General features: G+C 42.7%; 1 protein-coding gene across 3 annotated transcripts in view; it reads right to left on the bottom strand.

The window, feature by feature from the left end:
- DPP3 (dipeptidyl peptidase 3) overlaps positions 1–26,979 on the bottom strand; it is a 74,542-nt gene that overhangs the window by 21,497 nt on the left and 26,066 nt on the right. For all 3 annotated transcript variants that reach the window (XM_075837364.1, XM_075837365.1, XM_075837366.1), the window contains exons 3-4: positions 21,931–22,020; positions 21,714–21,851 (exon numbers count right to left, since the gene is read on the bottom strand). In XM_075837364.1, coding sequence (XP_075693479.1) covers positions 21,714–21,851; positions 21,931–22,020 — 228 coding nt within the window. The remainder of the gene's footprint in view (positions 1–21,713; positions 21,852–21,930; positions 22,021–26,979) is intronic.

The following is a 26,979-nucleotide window of genomic DNA, read 5'->3' on the forward strand; positions in this document are numbered from 1 at the left end:
TAGTGTGAAATTCTGAATTTTACAAATAACCTGCACAAAAAAATAAAATTATATTATTGCGGACACTATGAAATACTGTCCATGATTTTAGGTGGTCATCCATGTCCAGCATTTTCACGCAGTTAAAGGGGTTATCCGTGGACCAAAAATTGCATTGCAATAATATTTATGTGAAAAGTAGTAACTTACTAATGTACTTTAAATTTAAAACTCTGTACTAAATAGTGCAGTTCAAGCATAGTAAATCATTCCCGGAAGTCCAGGAGCTTTTCTAATAATGACAAGCAGACACCGCACCACGTGACTGAGGGCTTGCTTCCTGTGCGGTTTGTGTCGGCATGTTAAGAACATGATCGCAAGGGGCAGTCACATTGCCTATATCTTGAGTCGCAGATCAGCCCTTTGCTCGGGACTTCAGCCCTGCTCCCGACGTCTATATTTGCTCAGTGAATTCTGGGGTTTCCCATTGCTTGAGTTCCCGAGCAGAGGCTCAGCTGATTATCTGCTCGGAAACTCCAGCGATAGGAAACCCCTGAAGTCACTGACCATATATGGACCGTGTCATCAGGAGCAGTGCTGGAGTCCCGAACAGAGCATCAGCTGATGCCCTGTCCGGGGTCTGCAGCCCTGCACCGGACGTCAGTGTCCATATATTGTCAGTGACTTTAGGGGTTTCCTATCGCTTGAGTTCCCGAGCAGTTATGGACCCATTTATTTCTATTGGCCACATACACGTTCAAGGATTTTTACTGATGGGTGTCAGTGTGAAAAAGATTATAGAACCTGTCCTATTCTTGTCTGTAATTACAGTACTGACTCCCATAGAAGCCTATGGGCGCTTCCGTAAATACAAACGGCTACCGATGTACATCCGTAAACCCTCCGTATTTACAGAAGCGTTGCTATGCAACACATTGGTGACATAATTTGCAGCCTCTTTTTACGGATCCGTATATACGGCTCAAATACGGATGCAATACGGACCGTATTTATGGACACCCTTCCGTATGCACGGATGAATTACGGATACGCATTTACAGGCAGTATTTATGGATAGATGAAAATACTGGTGTTTGCATGGTGCCTTACAGTGGGAAGCTCTCCCTAAAGTCGATTTGGTAGTGGCTAGGTTGTCCAAGAGGTCTATGTTCCCAGCAGAGGTCTCTTAATTTCTAAAAGACCCGATTGACCGGAAGGCAGATTCGTCCTTGAAAAGAACCTACAGATGTAGCCATCTTTATCTTGACTTTTAACACATTAAATAAGTGGCTAGATCCCTTAACTTGACTTTTTCAATGACTTTTCAAAGGCTTTTGTTGTGTGAAATCACACTGCAGCAAGTTAGTCAAGTTAAAGATGGCTACATCCATATTCAGGAGCTGCAGTAGTTCGTAAAGCATCACTGGCTATGGTGCCAGCGGCTAGAGCTCTCAGAATCTGCAAGGTGGTGTTTCCAGGGAGGATATACTCCAGAGTTTGCCAGAGATTAAGTGAACAGCAGAATTTTCAGCTGACCCCCCCCCCCCCCCCTTATCCGCTTAGATTAAGTTCTAAAGTTATGACATTACCTACTTAAGCCTTATGGCTTAAGGAATGGTTGAGATATCACCAAGTCTCATTTTTGTACCTTCTCATTTCAAGCAGGAAGCCTATATGGTCAGAAGCAGACTAAAATTTGAGTCCGAGAACAAAAAAGGGTAACATTCCTTCAAACCCCCAAGAAGCAAAGGTTCAGATCTTTTCAGAGGCAATACAGAAGGTCTCCAAGAAATAGGAATTTTAGGCAGCAAAACCATATCATTTCAAGACCAGAATGGAATCTACTTTAACCCCATACAGAAAGAAGTCCTTTTCGGGAGGCTCCAAAGAATACAATTTGTGACGCCAACTTGAGTCGCAGGTTAAGGGCCAGATTAGCTCAGTTCTCCTGCACTTGGCTCAAAATTACTTCAGACTCCAGTCCTTGATTATGAGGGGGTACTCACTCGAGCTCCCAACGTGTTCTTTATCAAGAAAATCCTTTTACGAGAAGTTAATATCCAAACAGGGCTCTAGAAAGAGTTCCTTATCAACAAAAGGGTCAGTAGTCTACTCCAGTGTTTTTGCCATTCCAAAAGGAAGGCATTTGCGCCTCGTCATCAATATCACTTTTTTGAACAGGTTCATGGTGAGAAAAAATATGTTCAAACGTCTTAATTCTCAAAAAAAAAAACACGACTTTCTAGCCACCATCGACCTCAAGGACCCTTTTCTTCACATATCTGTTCTAAATTCTCATAGGAAATCCCTCAGTAGCGGTGCGGAACAAGAATACGGTGGTACACTTCTCTTCTATTCAGTCTCTCCTCAGCCCCCCTGAGTATTTACAAAGGTGACTGGTCTTCGCAGCGTTTCTCAGGCTACAAGGAGTGCTTATCGTACCCTACCTGGACGACTAGCTCCTGAAGGCTCAGTCCAAAGAAATGTTAGCTCAACAAATAAATCTGACCATCAGTGTTCTGAACCACCACAGCATCGTCAATTGGCGAAAATCATACCGGTCTCTCCAATATTCACAGGTTTCTGGGGTTTATCATCAACTCTTCATATAGGGCTTGCTCTCAGCAGAGAGGTCCCAGAGGATAGTCGGAAGCAAGGCCCGTCAGCTTGTAATTTAGTGAGCATTCGGACAGCAGAGTACTGGGTTGTATGACGTCCTCAGACCAAGTCCCCTGGGCCAAGGCCCAAATGAGACAACTTCAAAATTACATCCTCTGCCAAAGGATCAGAAATCCTCATGGCCCGGGCAGTTGCACGTCCATATCCCTTTCCACTAGATGGGATCTCACGTGGTGGTTAAAAGGTAGGCAAGTCTTTGGCCACTGTTCCACAGATTATCTAGACCGATACTTCTGGAGCAAGTTGGGGAGCCCACATAGGTAAACAGCAGAGACGGTCCAGAGAAGAATCCAGAATCTCATCCAACCTCACAGAGTTAAGGGGAATTTCCATAGTCCTCTACAAGGGAGGATAGGGTTAGCCCCAGTTTACCGGAATAAGCAGGGTGGAACCAGGTCCCCTCAACACATGAAGGAATGCCAGCAGATCAGGATATGGGCAGAGAAGTTTTTTTTTAGATATCAGAGCAGTCCTTATCAGGGGGTCTTTGAATGTAGAAGCAGAATGGCTCAGCAAGAACTTCCTGAAACCATCAGAATGGAGCCTTCATCCGGAGGAATTTCTCCAGATTTTCAAGAAATTCAGGTGCCCAAAATTGGATGCGAGAAGGACCAAAACGAACAGGAAAACCGCCAAGTTTTGTTCCCTCCTCTTTCCCTGTTGCCTGTGATCATGATGGTATTGAGCAAGATCAGAGGAGCAAGCTTCAGCAGTTGCGATACTACCATTTTGGCCCAGAAGAGCTTTGTTCCCACATGCTTTGAGACTCAAGAGGATCATTTTGGGAAATCACTCTTCCAACGGATTCAGCCATGTCCAGGGGACATTGCCATCTATATCCCTTTTGTATGTGCTGCTGCAGGACAAAATATAAAGTTCAAGTTTACTTAGTGAGATCACGCCTTTCCATGATTCCAGAGGCCGCAGAATATCCCTGCTTATTGAAATTATTGCTGCAGACTTACATAGTTTGTCATAGTCTCTAGGGGTGTTCATGTTAATGTGTTTTATTCTATCCTAAGAGGAGAAGAGTTTAACCCTTGTGTGTGCTGCCTCAGTTCAAATTTACCTACTGAGTTTATTCCTTTCCATGAGTTTTTACCAAACATAGCACTTTTATTATATACCTTGGGGCACATATCTTGGTTTTTGTTAGGTTATAGTAACATCAAGTGGTGACCATGTGTATTACATTTGATTTGCAGCAGCATCGCTTCAGGTTGATTTATAGAAATGTAACCTATAATATGAATGCCTCAAATGCATCCCTCAACTTTATTGAAGGTCTGTGTATCATATTTAGCCAGGGCTGAACGCTTTCCTAAAGTTAAAAAGTTTTCCTAGGTGTGTGCATGAAAAAAAAAAAAAAAGGGGTATCTTGAGAGATAACACCACAGGAGGCAGAGATGAAAGGGACCCAAATCTGGTAAGTTATATCTCTATTCTGCCTAGGCCAGACCCTGATCTATAGACCTCCACACGGAGGAGAGGATAGAGAGAGTTAACTGACTCTTCGTGCCAAATAAAATCTTATAAAAGGGAAGGAATATATAGGGTGCTGTCAAACTCAAGGATAACAATTACCAGTAAGTAGTTATTGTTTTATCATCACTCATGACAGCACCCATGCGAGACTAGACTAGTAGTCATTAGGGCAGGACAACAGCTTGCAGGCCTTTGCCATCAAGGGAAAAGTCTTCTCCAAAAAGAACCCACAGACGATAAAGTAAAAAAAATAAAAATAAAAGTTATGTAGAGAACTCCACGTGTCTGCCTTACAAATTCAAGAAAGAGGATCCTGTTTTCTCAGCCTAGGAAGTGGCAACCGACCTGGTTGAATGAGCTCCAAACCCTAGTGCTGGAGGAAGAGATAAGAACACAAGCTAAATGTATTGCCTGCTTAATCCATCTGGCAATGAATACTGTAGAAGCCTTACTACCTCTACGAGGTCACTGGAACTGTAGAAGATTTTCATCTTTCCTCCACTGAGAAGTAATCTCTAGATATCTCAGAAGACATTTCCTGACATCTAAGCAGTGGAATCTCTTCCTGAAAGCTCCCTTGCCCAGGAAAGAAAGAACGTAGAAGGACATCCTGCAAAATATGGAACTTTGACACTACCTTTGGAAGGAAGGAAAGAAGGAAAGAAGGAAAAGGGTTAATGATCAACCTGTCATCCAATACCTTAGTATAAGGGGGGTAAGCTGGAAAAGCCTGAATCCCAGAAATAATCCTGGCAGAGGTAATGGCCATAAGTAAAGTACATGGTTAGTAGTCTGATAGAAATATCTTCAAATAGGCTCAAAAGGGACTATTAAGACCCGAAAGGACAGTATTTAGATTTCAAGGTGGTACCACAGGCCTAAGAGCGGGATTCAGATGGGACAATGCTCGTATAAACCTCTTTATCCAGGGATGTTCGGCCTGCCTATCAAAAAAAGGAACTAAATGCCGTGATCTGGACCTTAATAGTACTGGGTCTAAGTCGTTGGTCTATACCTGCCTGTAGGAAATCCAGAATGACTGGTATGTTAGGATCCGTCAGAGGATCTTGTTCTGAACCTACAAACTTCATAAAGGTGTCCCAAACTCTCAAGTAGATGTTAGATGTCACTTTCTTCTTACAAGAGTATGTCTGTTACCTTGTCTGAAAGACCTTGTCTAGAGAGAGAATTGACCGCTCAAATTCCATGCCGTCAATTGTTTGTTGAGATGCCGATGCAAAAGGGGACCCTGAAAGAGAAGATCCTTCCTGATAGGAAGGGCCCAAGGAGGAGCTACTGACCGGGACATGAGCCAAAGTGAACCAGGCTCTCCTGGGCCACCTTGGAGGAATCAGAATCACTGCAGCCATCCTGATTTTCTTTAATACCCTGGGAATAAGACAAAGGGGTGGGAAGGCAAATCCCAGCTCCAGACCCCAGGATGACTCAAAGCATCCACAGCTAGAGGATGATCTAAAGCAGGGTTCTCAAACACACGACCCGCATGTGGCCCCTGAGACTCATCTGCGGCCCACAGGGCTTTGTAGCTGCCTCGGGAGAGGGCAGTATGTGATGGCATGAAGCAGCGCTGGCACCTCTTTCACAGTCCCCCTGTAGATAGAGCACCCCACTTAGCGGGTTTGACCTTTATCCAGAGATGAAAATAGTGAAACAAATCCCCAAAAATTCTTCAAGTATGTAAATGCAAAAGAGCCAAGGTCTGAACATGTAGGACCCCCAAATAGTGATAATGGGGAGTTGGTCACAGGGGATCAAGAGAAGGCAGAGTTACTAAATGGGTTCTTTAGCTCTGTATATACACATACAACAGAAGAAAGAGCAGCAGATGTAGCCGATGCGGTTAACATATCAGTTGACATACTGAATTGGCTAAATGTAGATATGGTCCAAGCATAGTTAAATTAAATAAATGTGCACAAGGCCCTGGGAGCAGATGGGCTACACCCTAGAGTTCTTCTAGAGCTTAGTTCAGTTATTTCTGTCCCCCTCTTCAGAATATTCAGAGATTCCATAGTGACTGGTATAGTGCCAAGGGACTGGCACAGGGCAAATGTGGTGCCTATTTTTAAAAAGGGCTCTAGGCCTTCCCCGGGTAATTATAGACCAGTTAGCTTAACATCAATCGTAGGAAAAATGTTTGAGAGGCTATTGAGGGACTAATATATATATATATATATATATATATATATATATATATATATATATATATATATATATATATTATATATATATATAGGATTATGTGACAAAAAAATTATAGTATTATAAGTGACAGCCAGCACAGTTTTACTAAGAACAGAAGTTGTCAGACCAACCGGATTTGTTTTTATGAAGAGGTAAGCAGAAGCCTAGACAGAGGGACTGCTGTGGAAAGTGCTTTTTGGACTTTGCAAAGGCATTTGACACGGTCCCCCATAGATAGTCAATGATTCCTACTCTGAATGGTCCCCGGTTATAAGTGGTGTACCCCAGGGTTCAGTGCTGGGACCACTATTTTTCAACTTATTTATTAATGATATAGAGGATGGGATTAATAGCACGATTTCTATTTTTGCAGAAGACACAAAGCTATGTAGTATTGTTCAGTCTATAGAAGATGTTCATAAATTACAAGCTGATTTGGACACACAGTGTTCAGGCATCCACTTCGCAAATGAGGTTTAGTGTAGATATATGATGCATGCAGATTGTTGGTACCCAGATGCATAACTTTACATTTGTCCTAGAAGGAGCTACACTGGGGGAGTCACTTGTTGAGAAGGATCTGGGTGTGCTTGTAAATCATAAACTAAATAACAGCATGCAGTGTCAATCAGCTGCTTCAAAGGCCAGCAAGATATTATCGCGTATTAAAAGAAGCATGGACTCGCGGGACAGGGATGTAATATTACCACTTTACAAAGCATTAGTGAGGTCTCATCTAGAATATGCAGTTCAGGGCACCAGTTCATAGAAAGGATGCCCTGGAGTTGGAAAAAATACAAAGAGCAACGAAGCTAATAAGGGGCATGGAGAATCTAAGTTGAGGAAAGATTAGAAGAATTAAACCTATTTTGCCTTGAGACTAAGGGGGGACATGATTAACTCAAATATATTAATGGCACATACAAAAAATATGGTGAAATCCTGTTCCATGTAAAACCCCCTAAAAAAACAAAACTTTCAATCTAACTGTGAATCTATGGAATATTCTACTGCAGGAGCTGGTCGCAGTAGCTACAGGAGTAAAAAAAAGCTTAGATAATTTCCTAGAGCAAAAAAATATCAGCTCCTATGTCAGTGTGTAGAAATTTTTCCCTTCCCTTGGTTGAACTTTATGGACACGTGCGTTTTTAACCGTACTAACTATATAACTATGTAACTGCAGATAAGCCGTTGAGGTAGTTTTGACCAGAGGGAAATTGACTGTTCGTGCTTGGAGGAGAGGAGCTCTTGTACCCCCTGGCGATTTATGTAAGCTACTGATGTGGTGTTGTCTGAATAAAGGGACATCCTCTCCCTGTAATAGGGGACTTGCAGCTAGGAGACCATTCCTAATGGCCATCAGTTCCTTGAGAATTGAGCAGGAAGATCTGGTCAAAAGATCCCATCTTCCCTGAAGGGGTGATCCTCACACAAGTAAGCCCCCCAACCCCATTGACTTGCATCTGTGGTGAGGCGGACCAGGTTGTGAACTGACCAGGGCATCCCAGACTGGAGATTCTATACCTTTGTCCACCACAGAAGAGTCTCCCTTCTGAAGCAAGGTGAAATTTCATAGTCTGAGAAAATGATTAGAATATGTTTAAATGATTCCATTTTGTGTAGACTCCATCTTGTATGTGTGACGTCCATTTTGGATAGTTGGAATCCATCTGGTGTCCTAAAGGAGCCATTTTGAGATTAATAAGTCATGTTGCTTTAGGTTACATTCACGAGCGTATCAGATTCACGCGCGTGAATCTTGTCTGCTATGCATCAGTGTGCTTTGCGAGTGGCATGCGTTATTCATGCACTCGCGAAGCACATTTATTATTTTCAATATAATTGATGCGCAAATCACGCATCGCACACGGACGTGCATTAGTGTGCGGTGCGTGGCTTTCACGCACCCATTGACTTCAATGGGCACGTTGGTGCGTGATAACGCACCAATATAGGACATGCAGGGAGTTTCACGCAATGGACTCTTGCTGCGTTAAAACTCCTGCATGTGTGAACAGCCCCATTGAAATCAATGGGTTCGTGTGCTGCTCGTGATTTCTATGCGCAGCACATGGACGTTATTCACGTTCGTCTGAATGAGCCCTTAATGCCAATATATTTATGTCAGCATTGTCTAAAAGACTCCGGTTAGGCTCTGTTCACATCTGCGTTGAGGTCCCGTTCTGACGTTCCATCAGAGCTTTCCATCAGAACGGGATCCTGAACAGACACAAACGGAAACCAGAGGTTTCCGTTTGTCTCTGTTGTGCACCGGATCCGTCATTTTGCCGGAAGAAATAGCGTAGTAGACTGCGAAATTAAGGGCATGCCCCCACGTGGCGGATTTCCTCCGCAACTGTCCGCATCAATGCCGCACAGAATCTGCGTTGCAGATTCTGCTGCGGATCTGCCCAAAATGTGCAGTAAATTGATGCGGACTAGCTGCTGCGGACTGCGGTAAAAGTACTTCCCTTCTCCCTATCAGTGCAGGATAGAGAGAAGGGACAGCATTTTCCCTTGTGAAAGTCAAAGAAATTAATACTTACCGGCCGTTGTCTTGGTGACGCGTCCCTCCTTCGGCATCCAGCCCAACCTCCCTGGATGACGCGGCAGTCCATGTGACCGCTGCAGCCTGTTATTGGCCTGTGATTGGCTGCAGCCGTCACTTAGACTGAAACGTCATCCTGGGAGGCCGGACTGGAGACAGAAGCAGGGAGTTCTCGGTAAGTATGAACTTCAATTTTTTTTTACAGGTAGCTGTATATTGGGATCGGTAGTCACTGTCCCGGGTGCAGAAACAGTTACTGCCGATCGCTTAACTCTTTCAGCACCCTGGACAGTGACTATTTACTGACGTCTCCTAGCAACGCTCCCGTCATTACGGGAGCCCCATTGACTTCCTCAGTCTGGCTGTAGACCTAGAAATACATAGGTCCAGTCAGAATGAAGAAATGTCAAGTTAAAAAAGCAAAACGCATCCGCAGCACACATAACATGTGCATGACAGCTGCGGACTTCATTGCGGAAATTAGAATCTCCATTGAAGTCAATGGAGAAATTACGCCATGAGTCCGCAACCAGTCCGCCACTGCTCCGCAACAGACAGAGCATGCTGCGGACACCAAATTCCGCTCCGCAGCCTATGCTCCGCAGCGGAATTTTACGCATCGTCTAAACGAACACTGCTAAATTAAAGTGGAAGTCAATGGAGAAACGGCTCCGCTGCGGATTAACGCTGCGGAGTGTCCGCAGCGGAATTTAAGTGAAATTCCGCCACGTGTGAACCCAGCCTAATGGTGATGGAAACTGAAACCTCTTGCTTCCGTTCGGGGTCCCGTTCTGACGGAAAGCTCCGATGGAACGTCAGAACAGGGCCCCAACGCAGATTTGAACAGAGCCTTATTTGTTCTTGAGTTGAAGGTTTATATTTAATCTATGGAAAATACAGATAAATATTTACCTATTTTTGTGTGATAAGGAGCCGATCATCCTTGAGAATCGGGAGAATGCTTTTCTTTACTATAAGGGAGGGAGTTTATTCGACTCCTAGAATCTACGATGTGGTATATTTTGGGAACGCATGGTTTTACATTTAAAGTGCCTTCTAAGCCTATGATTTGTTCAGGACGAAACATGGTCATATGCTATTGGCAAAAATTAAATTAAAATTAATGTCACATTGTAAACGATTGGCTGGAATCAAGCTGCTCCTTCTTTGAAAGATATTATTGTAATTGTTTAGTGAATAATCATCAGAAGGATTTTGAGCATACAAGTAATGTGTGTCTCTTCGCTCCAATATATAAAATCGATAACCTAGGATTTGAATCTGGATAAATTCACTGGAGGGCGGGTATCGGTTGACATACCCATTACAAATTTCAGTCTAATATATATTGCAGTGATGTCCAAAGAGAGGGGGGGGGGGGACCATACCAAATGCCAAGGATCTCCCCCTGAAGTGGCCTTGAGTGATGCTGAGCCCACTTTATTGCTGGGATAGCTGAGGTCATCAGGCCTAGAATGGACATTGCTGTCCAAAGGGAGCACTGGTGGGAAATAGAGATCCATTATCCTGTTCTTTAGAGACTGGACTTTGAGGGGGGAGAGCACTTCTGACATGTAGAGTCTAGCTGAACTCTCCAAAAAAAAAAGACTTCATTTGGGAGGGGACTAGAGCTGATTTTTTTGTTTATATTCCACCCCAGGTCCCAGAGGGAAGAGCTGACAGTGGTTGGTCAAAGAGTGGTGACCGGACGAAATTAGTAGAAAGTAATCTAGATAGCGTACTATAAGTAACCCCTAGATTCTGACAAAGGCCGCTATTTCTGTAGTTCTGAAGTTACCTTTGTGAAAATCTCAGGGCCTGAGAGACTCCAAAAGGGAAGAGCGAGAGCGAGCGAAAAAAATAAAATAAGTCCCCCCAGAGGTCTGTCGTCATTGATGGCTGATTTTATTTTTATCCTGCTGGGAAAAAATAAACCCTTGACCATTTTTGTTAAAGGGAACCTTCCTTCCCCCTGAGGGTCTATCTATTATTTTGGGAAAAAACCTAATTCCCACAGGGGGGGGGACGGGGGACCTGAGGGCAAAGGGATGGGGAAACCCTTCTTTCTATCGGATGCCTTATCTAATATATCATTCAAATAATAGATCTCTCTCACGAGGAATCCCACACAGCCTATTTTTGCATCCCTGACCTCCCCTCTTTCAGGTTTTAAGCCATAGAGCCCTGTGTGCAGAGTTAGACATAGCCACAGCCCTAACTGATAATTTTACCTCATCAGCCAAGAAGTCTGCAGCCTTTTGGAAGTTGGGGGGGGGGGAAGAGGCAATAGTTTGTTCTCTTGGGGTCTTATCTTTTAGGTGTATCTCTAAAATGCCCCAACCAGACCTTCATAGAACTAGCCACGAAAGTAGCAGCAGTGCTAGGTCTAAGGCTACCTGCTGCAGATTCCCAGGACCTCCTAAAGGCACATACACACAATAATATATATAATTTTTTTTTTTTCTATCCAGGTGATCCCCTAAACTCACCAAATCTTCAAAGGGGAGGACCTCTTTCCTTGACACTTCAGCTACTGGGGCGTCCACACTACATGGTTACATAGTTCGTAAGGTTAAACTAGATGGACGTGTCTTTTTTCCAACCAAGGGATGGGAAAAGGGAAGGGAAAAATGAGGGTCCTGATCCCAAGTAGCCGAGTCCTTTTCACCAAAAGGGATATTTCATTTTAATGGAGGAAGGAATGAAGAACTTTGTCGGGATTCTTACATTCTCTGTCAATGAGGGCTTTCACATTCAGATGTACTGGAAATTCTCTTTTATGAAGGAACTAATCCTTCAAACATTAAATCTGACACGGATCTAGATTCCTTGACGCCCTCTAACCCCATTGTTGCCCTGCATTTAACAAATGTTCAGTATATTCTGCCTGGAAGGAGGAACTACCAGACTGTTCTTAATTAGATGAGTCTGATCCAGAGGCTACTTCACCCTCACCTGAAGCGGAGCCAAAGTCATTAGCACTAGAGTGTGCACCAGAGGCACTAGCCTGAGAACTCTTCCTCTTGAAAGCTTCCAATGTGGAAGCCACTTCATCCTTCACAAGGTTTGATTCGGTCTATTAAAGAAGGTGCCTGCTCAGCAATGAGGTTTAGAGTAAGGGTATGTTCACACGCTAGCTGTCATTTACGGCTGAAATGACAGCCTGTTTTCAGAAGAAAACAGCTGCGTCGTTTCAGCCGTAAATGCTCCTCCTCATAATATACGAGGCGTCTGTGACGCTCGTATATCTTGAGCTTTTCTTCATTGAGTTCAATGAAGAACGGCTCAAATTACGTGGCAAAGAAGTGCCCTGCACTTCTTTGCCGAGGCAGTCAATTTACGCGTCCTCGTTTGACAGCTGTCAAACGACGACGCGTAAATTACAGGTCGTCTGCACAATACGTCGGCAAACCCATTCAAATGAATAGGCAGATGTTTGACGTATTGTAGCCCTATTTTCAGGCGTAAAAACGAGGCATAATACGCCTCGTTTACGCCTGAAAATAGGTCGTGTGAACCCAGCCTAAGAGGTTGATAAAGTATTTTCGTCGATTCCACAAGTCCTGGCTTTACTAGAGTGAGGGTATGTTCACACGACAGCGTCCGTAACGGCTGAAATTACGGGGATGTTTCCGCCTGAAAACATCCCCGTAATTTCAGCCGTAACGGCATGTGCAGGCGCTTGAACGCCGCGTCCATTACGGACGTAATTGGCGCTGCTATTCATTGGAGTCAATGAATAACGGCTCCAATTACGGCCAAAGAAGTGACAGGTCACTTCTTTGACGCGGGCGTCTATTTACGCGCTGTCATTTGACAGCGGCGCGTAAATATACGCCTCGTGTGAACAGACAAACATCTGCCCATTGCTTTCAATGGGCAGATGTTTGTCAACGCTATTGAGGCGCTATTTTCGGACGTAATTCCGGGTAAAAACGCCCGAATTACGTCCGTAATTAGTGCGTCTGAACATACCCTTAGAGCTGGACTTCTTAACCACTTCAGTAATCTGAAAAAAACCATAAGGAATAGAAGAAAACCCCCATTAACCCCTTAATGACCAAGCCAGATTTGTTAAATCTGGTATGTCTGACTTTATCAGAGAATAACTCTGCGAAAGTTTTGAATATCCAAGTAATTCTGACATTGTTTTTTCGTCACATGTTGTACTTTATTTTAGTGGTAAAAGTAGACTGATACGATTTGCGGAAATTAATAAAAAAAATAGAAAAATGGAAGAAATGTTGTAAAAATTATCATTTTTCCCTATTTTTAACTGCAATATGTGACATATGTACATACATACTGTACAATTTTTTTATTAAATATATATTTCCATTGCTTTACTCTATTTTGGCAGCACTTTTGAAAAAAATTAAAAAAAATTTGAGCAATTTAGAATACTTACAAAACTACACCCCTTAAGGAATTTATTAAGGGGTGTTGTAAGTATTTTGACCCCACAGTTTTTTTTGTAAGAATTCATGCAAAAGCAGGTGTAAAAAAAAATATAATTTCACTTTTTTCATAAAAGTATCACTTTGAAGACCGATTTCTTTATAAAGCGACCATGAGAATGAAGAAACACACCCCAAAATCTATCACCCTGTTTCTCCTGTTTTCAAAAATGCCCCTATAGTGGCCCTAATGCGTTGCCTGGACACACGGCAGGGCCCGAAAGGGAGGGAGCACCCAAAGACTTTCAGGACACACGTTTTGCTTGAAAATGTTTAAGGTCCCATTACACATTTATAGAGGCACTGAGCTGCCAAAAAGATAGAAACTCCCAATAAATGACCCCATTTTGAAAACTAGACCCCTTAAGGTATTCATCTAGGTGTGTACTAAGTATTTTGACCCCACAGTTTTCGCAGGAAGTAATGCAAAGCAGGTGGAAAGAAAATTTTATTTCACTTTTTTTCACAAATGTGTCATTTTAAAGGTCAGATTTCTTGTACAGAGGATAAGAGAATAAGGAAATGCACCAGAAAATGTATCACCCTGTTTCTCCTGTGTTCAAAAATATCCCCATTGTGGCCCTAATGCGTTTCCTGGACACACGGCAGGACCCAAAAGGAAGGGAGCATCCGGAGGCTTTCAGGACACACATTTTGCTTGAAAATGGGAGGATTCTACTTTTCTAGATTGAGAAATATATGTCCCTAACAGTTTCTACACCCTATGACTAGGTCGTGCTAAGAAAGCAGCTGTCCTGAAATCAGGTCAGTCCATAGACATTATGTATATCAACCCGCTCTGATATATAGTAAGTTAGAGTGGGAAAATGTATTAAACTGTTGGCGGAAAAAGGCAATATATCCAAAAAAAGGAGGAAGAATGTATCCAGCTATGTGGAAAACTAGAGCATGTTCACAGGATGAAAGAAAATTTGTAGGGCTGTAATGACTTTATTATTCAAAGTGACTGGTCATACAATGTCTCTTTAGCTCTATCAATCCCTATATAAGGGACGAATGTGCCAAGTGACGCGGTACACCATAACAAGCCCCTGCCCGGCAAGGTAGGAACCGCCATGTGCACAAAACAACCAATCACCTGTAGAATATATAAAGGGGCAGTGTCCCACACCGTATGTATAGATACAGTAAAGGACCACTACTCCCCAAATTAATGTCGCTATTTCTAGAAGTATTGCCGGGTGTAAGAGGTCCACCAAAAACCCGACAAAACTGTAATAAAGCCCATAGTGTATTGATAAGGAACAGCTCGCTTATTAGAAATCCTCAGAATAAAAAGAAAAAATGATGCCGTATCCCCAGTGAGTAACAGCTATTTATGGCAGGACATAGTCATAACGGAAAAGGAAATAAAAAGCTTTCAGGGAACAATTTTATCTTGAATGAATTTCAGGGCCTTATTCCACTTATTATAACTGGGTTATATCCCAAAATGACTCAATCTAGAAAAGTATATTTCCCTCCCTCCCAAAAAAAGTGATTAAAAAAAAGAAATCTCTAAAACAACCCTAAATTTTGGCATCTCGTAAATATAAAGCGAAGCTGCTTCCCTAAAAAAAAAAAAAAAAGGTGTACAGAAAAATAAAATCCTAAATAAATCCTGCATTTTAACTTTTAGAACTCACAAAAGAAAATTAGTAATGTGCGACGGTATGATAGATTTCAAAACAGGGACTTATGCATAGACCAGGGTTGGAAGGACAAGCGGAACAATAATATCTTGACTCACTTCGCTGTCCTCGTTTGCTGCAGACCCGACACCGTTTTTTGGGGTATTTTTGGTTAGGTGTTGAAGGGATGGGGTGTAAAAAATGTTTTTTCAACAAGTCGGCGTACATCCTCTGACTCATGGACTACTCTCTGGTCTGCAGATTGAAATAGGAGATCTTCAATCACTTTCTCCTGAAATTCAAAGAATGTAGCCCTGCCCGCTGATTTTTTGTACAGGACAAATGCATTGTGCATTGCAACCTGGATGAGGTATATTGCCACTTTCTTATACCACGTTCTGGTTTTCCTTTTAACCAGATAAGGTTGTAACATCTGGTCGCACAAATCTACCCCACCCATGAATTTGTTATAGCCGATGAGACACACAGGCTTTTGTCTATCTCCAGAGGCCCCACGTTCTCTAACAGTTTCTGTTGCACTTGAATGGACAGTGCTGATCATGTAGACGTCCTTGCGGTCACAAAATTTTAAAGCCAGCATCTTCTCAATATGAAAAGTGCATGACTCCCCCTTTGGTAGTTTTTTATCCACAAGTTGACGTGGGAAACCTTTGCGATTCCTGCGTATTGTGCCACAGGCTCCAGTGTTGGCACAATGAAGGGCGCTAAACAATGGCACACTGGTATAAAAACTGTCCGTGTATACATGATACCCTTGTGTAGGAAAGGGCCAATTAAATCCCACACAATCTTACCAGTGGTACCAATATTTGGAGGGCACCCTGGTGGATTGAATTCACTGTCTTTACCCTCGTAGATCTTAAATGCACATGTGTAGCCAGTAGTGCTTTCACATAACTTGTAGATCTTTACCCCGTATTTTGCACTTGAGGGTATGAATTGGCGGAATGAGAGACGCCCTTTGAAATTCATTAGCGATTCATCCACTGCTAAATTTTGTTATGGGGTATATGCTCCTAAAAAGGAGGAATTAAGAAAATTTAGCAAAGGCCTTAATTTATACAGCCGGTCACGGCTTCCGTCGCTGGAAGGGGGTGCCTGTAGGTTGTCACTAAAGTGGAGAAATCGCATAAGTATTTCGTACCTGCTGCGAGACATAATGCCAGAAAAAATGGGGGTGGCATGTATAGGGCTTGATGCCCAATATGACCTAATAGAGGTTTTTTTTTTATAATTCCCATGTTAAGGGTGAGGCCCAGAATTTTTTTTTATTTCCGTTGCATTTGTGGGATTCCACAACCTGGCATAAGGTGACGAAGGCTTATTGGCAATGTACTGCCTGGCATGCAAATTTGTTTCCTTCACAAAATGTTCCAAAACTTGGTCCGTAATAAAAATATTAAAATAATTTAGTGGTGAAAAATTACTGACATTGGGACTTATGCCAGGAGTAGCAATAAAGTCATTTATGGTGGGAGAAAATAGACTTGTGGGTTACCACACTAAATCGATTTGGTGGGGTTGCGCAATTACAGGGGCTGCACTTTGAACGGACGTTGTGGCAACTGCGCCGTCTCCCATATCACTGGTGCTGGGTCTCACCCGTAGAATCCCTTGAAGCGACACTTTCGCTGTCGCTTTCAAGAAAAAGCTCAACTTCAGATGCAGAATCCGTATCGGAGCATAGCATCTGATAGGCTTCCTCAACGCTGTATCTTTTGGCAGCCATAATGATTATACAGTCTAAACCGCAAATAATAAACGTAACTAGCGGTTTCAATTTTTTTATCAACTAATCACACTAAAAAGGAATGAAACTTTTTTTTTTTGTTTTTTTTTCAAACCTAAACCCTACGCCTAACACAAACTGTAAACCCAAGCCCAGAACAGCACCCTACGCCGTCTAATAGCGTACATGCCGTCTAACAGCGTACCCTAAAAAGAAAGTCGTTTATAGTACGATTCTTAGTGTATATATATATATATATATATATATATATATATATATATATATATATATATATACACTATAAAATACTGAAAAAAATATTTATTTTTTTTTAAACTGTGTGAGGAACAAGTGATTTTGTGAGGGGACACTGACACACTTGTATCTGTTTCTCTCCACAGCTAGAACAGAGTGAGGAGAAACAGATACATGTTTTTACTTTTATTTTACTGTAGTGATCACTATGATTGGATCTCATAGTGAACACAAAAAAGATCAGGAGCCAATACTATTGGCTCCTGATCACTGCTCTAAGAACAGAGCTGCTAGCAACAGCTCGTTCTTAGAGCAGGAGCTGTCATTTAGACACTCCCAGCTGCTCTGTACACAGTAACAGCGTGTGACCGCTGTGATTGGCTGTCACAGCGGTCACATGCTGTTACGACGAAATCGGCAGGTCCTGATGGCTGCACTAAGAACCGGACCTGTTACTTACAGACGGTTTTTAGTGCAGACTTGACCAGGCTGCCGTTAAACCCACTCTACTACAGCGACGCCAAAAGGCGTAGTTGTAGACTGAGTACATGCACCGCCTGACGTCAAAAGACGGTGGGCGGTCGTTAAGGGGTTAAGATAATGGAAAAGTCATCATACCAAATGTTCAGTGGATCCCATCATCCCACAGGACAAATACCAGACTCTGAGGCCTGGGGGGCTTCTGATGGGTCAGCGCTTCTTGAAAGGACACCAGTATCAGGCATGGTGATTCCCCACAGTGATGTCTCTGGTTTTACAACTCACCGTAAATATAGGCTGAAAACCTTAGTTTTTGTAGAGGACCTGCAGAAGCTGGTCTTCTCCCTGCTGCCTATTTATATGAGGACCAGCAAGTGCTGCGACTCCTCCCACCTGTTACCGGCATGTCAGATGCCAGTCAGCATAACCGGGAGATAGACACCACCGGAAGTAACGGAGACACATCTCAGACACTGTCCAGCCCACACTGAGAATCCTACCTGCCCACAGCGCATTTACCACTCCTCCTGCCAAGAAGGGAAGAGTCGCCGGACAAGAATGCTGCCCGACCAAGCCGCAGCAGCAGCAGACATGCACAGACAGGAGGCAGCACACAGGGAAGAAGACTAGGTAAATAGGCTGCGTTTTAGAACGACTTATGCTATACCAGGTAAGGAAGGCAAATTTATTTCAGCTTCCAGTCCTTTCTGGAGAAAAATAAATAAAATAAAAATAGTAGATACGTATCTCCAGTGGGAGCAGAAGCTATCCGGAGGGCAGGAAACCTGAAACGGAGGTGTGGAAGTGGTGTGAACCTGCTCAGGTTTCCGGTCGTAGGTTGGGGTGGGCAGTCTCCTCGCATGGGTGCTGTCATGAGCAACGATAAAAATTGCATAAATTTAATTATACAAAGAATAATAATTTCTGGAACCTGAATACCCCTTTATTTCCTTATTCCCCTGATCTCTTCTATCATGAGATTAATGTGTGCCTCCAATAGGCAGCGGCACTTCGTAACCCGCTCTTGCTTCAGAGGCCTTAGAGAGAAACGCCGCTCTACTTATTGTCCATTTTGTAGCTCTCTCGGCACATTAACAGTCCCTGTGTTCTCTATTATCAGGCAATGTTCAGGGACTGTGCAATATTCAGTTACAGGGTTTCCCCCATTTTGGACATATCCACAGGATATGCCATAAAAGCCAGATCGATGCGGGTCCCACCCCCTGGGATCCGCACCTCTCTAGAACGGGGCCCCATAACCCCTGTTCTAGCTTGCTAGTCTCCACTGCCTCACTAGTGGCCACTTCCTGGTTGGGCATTACGGAAACCGCACAGTGCTCGCTGCGCTACGCTATTTCCGTAACTCCCATAAAAGGTAATGGGAGTTACGGAAATTTAGCAGGCGGGAGTTACACTTCTATGGGAGTTAGAGACAGCATAGCTCAGTGAGCTCTGCGGTTTCTGTAACTCCCGCCCACCTTACTAGGATGTGGCCGGGAGACAGTGGAAGCAGAGTAAGCTAGTACGAGGTTTAGGGGGTCCCATTCTAAAGCTAGGTGCAGGTCCAAGAGGTGCCATAAATGTCCAAGATGGAAAAACCCTATACACACAGTTTAACAGGGTAAATGTAATTTCTGCAAATCTGCATTTAGATATATAAAGATATCATAATCATGATGTAAATGCAGATTTGTATGTGCCATACAGATAATTATCTCTATTTTATATATAGTGTAGTCTTAGGCTGGGGCTACACGGCGACTTTGGACACACAGGTCGCACGGCCGAAAATAGCGACCACATTGACCGTCATTACGTGCAATGTAGGCTATGAGTAGGTGTGTGTTTTTTTATATTCTCCCTCCTCTGGCAGCCTGCCAGAGAATGAGAAGATCCAACAAATGGAAAAGTTTTTAATTTACCAACAAACTTTTCTGTGATAGCGGTGACAGGCTGGTCTCTGGGTGAAAACTTGGCGATATCAGCTGGAGCTATATGCCACTAGGTTGTGGCAAACAAACCAACTCTACAGGACATTCACAGACATAGGTGCCGGCCGTTTAGAGTGTCTGGGAGGTCCGTAAGTGGTTAAGAAATCATCGAAGTCGCCGTCGTACAATACTGAAGGAGATCAGTTATTGAATCAGATTAATGCCCTCCTTGTCCAGCCTGAGTTTTCTCTGGTCAGGTTTGTAGTTGTGGCATATTTCTCCCCATTTTGTTATAATTGTGCTCCAGGAAATGTTCCAAGTTTGGAACCATCCAAGTTTCCAAGTTTGGAACCATCCATCATTTATCCATCCTCCAATCAATCTTCTTTCATCCAGTCCTCCATTCATTTTCAGTCTTTTCTTTTAACCCCTTCCTGCAGTTTCACCTACATGCACGTCATGGGAAGGGTCACCTTCCCGCATTATGACGTGCACATACACGATGGTGATCGCAGAAGCTGTGCCTGCACGATCCCCAAGGGAACCTGGCTGTGACTGACAGCCGGGCACCCGCTGCAATTGAAGAAACATTCAATCGCAGCCGTTTAACCCCCCCATAAAATGCTGCGGTCAAGGCCTGCCCTGGCTATATGTCTATTAGGCCATGCCAGAGGCATGGCCTAATATGCAATAATGCTTTGGTATAGTAAGTATACCAAAGAAATATATAAAGCAATCAGAAGATGGTGGAGTCCCCTACTGGGACTAAAAAATAAAATAAAAAGTGATCAGTAAAAATGAAATAATTTTTTCCCATAAAGAGTGGTTTTATTGAATATAAAAAAAAAATATTTATAAATTACACATATGGTATCGCTGCGATTATAACGAGACGGAGAATAAAGTTAACACAATAATTCAACCGCATGTGAACACCGTACAAAAAAAAAGAAAAACAAACAAAAGCTGAAATCGATTTTTTTCTCCATCCCCCCCATAACAAAAATACAATATAAGTTAAATCGATAAGTCACTCGTCCCGCAAAAAACATGGTCTCATATGGAGATAACGGAAAAATAATAAACTTACGGATCTTGGAATGTGGTGATGCAAAAATTTATAATTTTATTTGAAAAAAGTTTTATTTTATTGCGCAAACGTAGTAAAAAAAAAAACAAAAAAAAAACAACCAAAAATCTATACATTTACGGCAAATTTAAAAACGCAAAAAAACTATACTGGAATATCATTTTCGCTTTAATTCCCTCCCCCCGCAGAAAAAGTCAGTCAATATAATATATGCACCAATTGAAAATTACAACTCGTCCTGCAAAAGACATGCCCTCATACGGCTAGGTCGACGGAAAAAAACCCCCCCCAAAAAAAAACGCTCTAACTCTTGGAGTGTACAGATGAGAAAAATAAAAAAAGAGAATGCTTGGTCAATAGGGGCAAAATAGGCCTGTTAAGGGGTTAAAGCAGGCTTTTTTTCCCATTCCACTGTTATTTGGACTGTTTTGTTCGGTCCATTATAAAACAAAACATTTAAAATCCCTTTTAATTCCAGGTTGCAATACACTTTTGCAATGCACTATGTCTAATTGAGAAGTTAGCAGTTTACTGTTCTATACGGTATATATAGTTTTATCACTGCTGATACAATATTTGACATTACCATTTTAAACGACTCACTTGCACAGTTAGGGCTGATTCAGACGTGCGTGGCGTTTTTGCGCACGCAAAACACGCAGCGTTTTGCCTGCGCAAAAGCCACTTGCCTGCTCCGTGAGGCAGCATCATATGATGCGCGGCTGCGTGCTTTTCGCGCAGCCGCCATCATTATGACACGCCATTCGGATGTTTGTAAACAGAAAAGCACGTGGTGCTTTTCTGTTTACATTCATCCTTTTGACAGCTGGTGCGCGAAACAGGCAGTGCACAGAGATATTGACCATGTCGCGCTTTTTGCGCAGCGGACAAACGCTGCGCAAAAAGCACGGACTGTCTGTACTACCCCATAGACTTGTATTGGTCTGTGCGTGGCGCGTGAAAACCACGCGGCCCGCACGGACGCAAAACACGTTCGTGTGAATCCACCCCGAGTCTGTCTAGTGTACAGTCTGACCCTAAACATTTCATCCTTTACCTGGGTATTCGGGGGATATCTTTGTAGGTTTTCATGTTTAGTCAAAGTAAAAAGTTATTAAAACTATTTAACAAAAAATTAAAAACAAAAAAAGGGAAGTGTCAGTGTTACAGGAAAAATAGAAAAATGACACTGACATATTGCGGTTATAGTTCTAGGTACTTACATGGCCCCCTAGTCCGAGTTGCCTCTCCTGCGGCTCGAGTGAGTACATGCGATCTTCAACCATTTTCCATAGTGCCTCCATTCCCTCTGGATCCTTCGTAAAAGCTTCACTTGAACGCAGCAGCTTCTCCAGTTTCTCCTGCAAAGTTACTACAGTCAGCAATGACAATCGGATAGCCAAAGAACTTACCCCAGTCAGGATTAAAAAAAGGACTGACCTTAGGGACATTAGGAACAAACTTTGTATCCCCAAAAGACTTGTAATTTCCCATGTTGGCAAAGAATCCAGCAGCGTAAACTAGGAGAGCCTGCGAAAGTAAGAGAAGGGGGGGATTAAATACAAAAAAAAACAAAAAACACCAGGATCTGCACACACGAATCGTTGTTTTACAGTAGTACATGTAAGGGAACCAATGTGATGAGACATCATGGCCCGTGACATGTCACCCACAGTCCATCCACCTGTGAATGGCCCTTGAGCATGTGTGACCTCAACATTAACCCCTTAGTGACTAAGCCTGTTTTGGCCTTGGAGGACCAGGCCATTTTTTTTTCAAATCGGACATGTGTCACTTGAAGTGGTAATAACTTTGGAATGCTTTTATTTTTTTTTCCAAGCTATTTTAAGATGTTTTTCTCGTGACACATTGGACTTTAAGTTAATGGTAAAATTTGTCTACACCGTGTTTGTGAAAAACACCAAAACGAAGCCTTTTTTTTTTGCATTTAAAACTTATCTGCTAGTAAGACAGATAGTAAATACCACACAAAAACAGCTACTATTACACATTTCCCATATCTCTACTTTATATTTGCATCAGGTTTTTTTAAACATCCTTTTATTTTTCTAGGATGTTACAAGGCTTAGAACTTTAGCAGCAATTTCTCACATTTTCAAGGAAATGTCAAAAGATTTACTTTATGGACCGGTTCTGTTCTGAACTGGTTGAGGGCCTTATATATATATTAAACCACCTATAAATCACCCCATTTTAAAAACTGAACCCCCTCAAAAGTATTCAAAACAGCATTTAGAAACTTTCTTGACCCTTTAGATGTTTTACAAGAATTAAAAGCAAATGAAAGATGAAATTTACAAAAAAAAATTTTTGTAACAGGTTTTACCAGAGAAAAGCAACTGAATATTTATTGCCCAGATTCTGCAGTTTTTAGAAATATCCCACATATGGCCCTAGCGGGCTACTGGACTGAAGCATGGGCCTCAGAAGCAAAGGAGAACCTAGTGGATTTGGGGGCCTCCTTTTTATTAGAATATATTTTAGGCATCATGTCAGGTTTGAAGAGGTCTTGTGGGGCCAAAACAAAGGAAACACGCTAGAAAAAAAAACAAAAACACACCATTTGGTAAGATACACCCCTCAAGGAATTTATCAAGGGGTATAGTGAGCATTTTGAACCCACAGGTATTCTGCTGAATTTAGTTAGGCTGTGAAAACGCTAATCAACGTTTTTCTAATAAAATGCTGTTTTAGCTCAGATTTTTCCAATAGATAAAGGAGAAAAAGAACCCCAACGTTTATAAAGCAAACTGAGTACGGCACTACCTCATATGTGGTAATAAACAGCTGTTTGGACCCATGGCAAGGCTCAGAAGAGAAGGAGCGCCATTTGGCTTTTGGAGCTCAAATTTTGCTTGATTGTTTTTCGGGTGCCAAGTTTCATTTACAAAGCCCATGAGAGGCCAAAACAGTGGAAACCCCCCAAAGGGGACTCCATTTGGGAAACTACCCCCCTCGGGGAATCTATCTAGGGGTATAGTGAGCATTTAGACCCCACAGGTCTTTTGTAGAATTTATTAAAATTACGCTGTGAAAATTAAAATCTACAATTTAGTGGAACAAAATATAGAACGTCTTCATTTTCAGAAGGGATACTGGAGAAAAAGCACCACAACATTTGTAAAAGCAATTTCTCCCGATTACGGAAATATCCCAGATGTGGTCATAAACTGCTGTTTGGACACACGGCAGCACTCAAAAGGCAGGGGCGCTATATGGCATGCAGACTTTGTTGGCTTGTTTTTTGGCCACCATGTCGCATATGCAAAACCCCTGAGGTACCAGAGTACAGTGGAAGCCCTAAGAGGTGACCTCATTTTAGAAACTACATCCCTCAAGGCATTTATCATTTGCCTGGACATGACAGGGCTCAGAAGTGAAGAGCACCATGCGCATGTGAGGCCTATTTTGGTGATATTCACAGCATTGGCCCACAATTGCAGGACTCTGAGGTCAAATAGTAAAACAATCCACCAAGTAGTGACCCCTATATTGGAAACTACACCCCTTAGGGCATTTCAAGGGGTGTAGTGAGCATTTTGACCCCACAGGTGATTCTACATTAGAAATTAGTGCCAAGCAGATGGTTATAAGTGAAAATTGCAATTTTCCACTGACATGCCAATTTAGTGCACAATAGGTTGTCCCCAGTTTGTGCCACTGAAGACAAATCGCTCGAACGGTTATGCGGGTTCTCCCGGGTATGGCAATGCCATATATGTGGACTTAAACTGCTGTTTGGGCATGTTGTAGGGTTCAGAAGGGAGGGAGCGCTATTTGGAGCGCAGATTTTACATGGCAGTTCTGTTTGGGGTTTTACTGGTATTTCAGTTTATAATGTGGGGGCATACGTACGCTGTGAGGAGTACATCAGGGCATAATAATTGGGTAAATAAATAATTTATAGATACCGTATTTTTCGGACTATAAGACGCAGTTTTTAGCAAGAATAAATCTTTCTAAAAAGTCCCTGCGTCTTCTAGCACGCAGTCAAGGGACCTGCAATCACTGGGCCCCATGACCGCTTCGTTACTTAACCCCTTCGACCCATGACGTGCCGGCACATCATGGAGCGGGGGGGGGGAGGGGGATGATGTATGGAGCGAGCTCAGGCGCTGAGGCCGCTCCATAGACTGCAGGTGTCAGCTTCTGACATGCTGCCATCATGGCCAGGAACAGCAATTTCGCTGTTCCGGACAGTTTAAAGGCGTTGTGCCATAAAACACATGTATCCGCTATCCACAGGATAGGGTTACATGTGTGATCGATAACTAGAATGGAGACTGAAAGTTACCAAGAGAATTGCATGAGAAGCTGTGACTTCCGCGTTCTGTGTCCGGCAGCTTCATAGACATCAAAAAAAAATAAAAAATAAAAAAAAATAAAAAAAAAATCGGATGTACCAAAAAATTGTGACAATAAAACGTACAGCTCGTCCTGCAAAAAAATAAGCCCTCACACCGCTCAAAATCGATGAAAAAAAAATAAAAATAAAAAAAATAAAATATATATATATTATATATATATATATATATATGTAAAAAGGTTTTGGCTCGCAGAATTTATTTTTTTCCTATTTTCTGTTGTCTAAAACCTGGGTGCGTCTTATGGTCAGGTGAGTCTTATAGTGCGAAAAATATGGTATGTGGCCAGTGTCGCACTGATAAACTGGGCCCGATCTTATCCGCTTTTGGAACGGTCTGCACATTTTTTCTTCGCCGTATTCTGAGAGCCAGAACTTTATTCTTTTCTCCACCAGATCTTATTTGTTGCATGACAATCTGTAGTTTTCATTGGTACCATTTTAGGGTACACACAATTTTTTGATCACTTTTTATTCAATTTTTTTGCCAAGCGAGGTGACCAAAAACCAGCAATTCTGACTTTTTTTTATTTTTATTTATTTTTTAAGTGTTCATCTTGGGGTAATAAAATACATTTTACTTTGTTCAGCGAGTCAAAACTATTACGGCGATACCATACCTATATAGTTTGTTTTTCAGCATTTTTTTTAAAAAATTGCTTTTTTTGTGCAATTTATTTTTTGTGTCACCATATTCTGAGGCGCATAACTTTTGCGTTGATGCTGTGTAAGGGCTTGTTTTTTGTGGTACGGGTTGTAGTTTTTACTGGTACTATTTTGGGGTACGTGCGACCTTGATCATTTTTCATTCTATACTTTAGGAGGGATGGTGACCAAAAAAAATAAAATACGATTCTGGCATTGTTCTTTTATTTTATGTCTTTGCGGTGTTCACCGTGCGGGAAAAACAGTCTCCTAGTTTGGGTTGTTGCGGACGCGGCTATACCAACGTGTACTTTGTTTTGTTTAACGTTTTAATTTTTTTCCTAGAATAGCCTTATGGAGGAGTGAGAGATTACTTGGTGCTGTTGATCAGCCATCCTAATCTGAAAAGACAATCCAGTGTAATGTGGAGACTGTCCAAGTTGTCCTGTTTGGAAGGTGCCTTCACCGGAAGATAGTCCACGTATGGGATAACCGCTATCCCCCTGGATCGGAGGCGAGCCATAGGCACTACCATGATCTTGAAGACACTTGGAGCCATGGCCAGCCCGAAGGGAGGGCCACAAACTGTAAATGCTCGAAACCTACTGCAAAGCGCAGGAAATGCTGATGTACTTGAGCAAAGGGAACAAGAAGATAAGCATCCTTGAGGTTTACTGAAGACAGGAACTAGTTGACCTCCAAGGAAGAGACTACCAATCGCAGAGACTCCACGTGAAACCTTTGAATCTTACATGTCGATTGAGAATTTTAGATGGGACAATTACTTCTTGATGGAGGAGGCTTTGAATGGCTTGAGAAAAAAAGTCTGGGTCCTGGAGGGGCGTTGACAGGAAAAACAACCCTGGAAGGAGAGCAGAAAACTACTTTGTAGCCTGTCTACACAACTCACGCACCCGAGAGTCTTAAAGGAGAGCAGCCGTCCTCCCACCCTCGGGTGAGGGCAAATTCAGGCTGAAGCCCACTGTGCCGGAGCAGGTCTAGAGAGTCTGTTGCGGGGCTGCCAGGAGTTTCTGGACCGAAAGGAAGGTCTCTGCGTTCCGAAGGGACGGGAGTCCCATCTGTTCTGCCTCTGATGTGGAGCAGAGTACTGAAGTGACCGAAACCTCCTTTGTTACCTACTGACTGAAGAAACTGGGCATCACCTTTGACAAGGTTGTGGAAGTAATGTGCATCTTCCTCCTGTAGCCTCAGAAATTTATTGAACTGGGTCAGGGCCATAAAGGAGATCCTGGACAAATGGAAGGGCAAAAAGAGGCACTGTCAGTGTCCCAGATCCTAGTCCAAATGGCCCTGCGGACAGCTACCTCAGCCATGGCCTTAGCCGTCTGTTGGGCTGCTTGGACAGAGACATTTAGACATCTGCAAAGCTTGCAGTGAAGTAGGCACTTAAGTCTCCTGAATTAATAGCATCCTGTAGTTGAGTGGTTAGTTCAATTCTA

Source organism: Rhinoderma darwinii, chromosome 9 (genome assembly GCF_050947455.1).
Source record: "Rhinoderma darwinii isolate aRhiDar2 chromosome 9, aRhiDar2.hap1, whole genome shotgun sequence".
Taxonomy (NCBI): domain Eukaryota; kingdom Metazoa; phylum Chordata; class Amphibia; order Anura; family Rhinodermatidae; genus Rhinoderma; species Rhinoderma darwinii.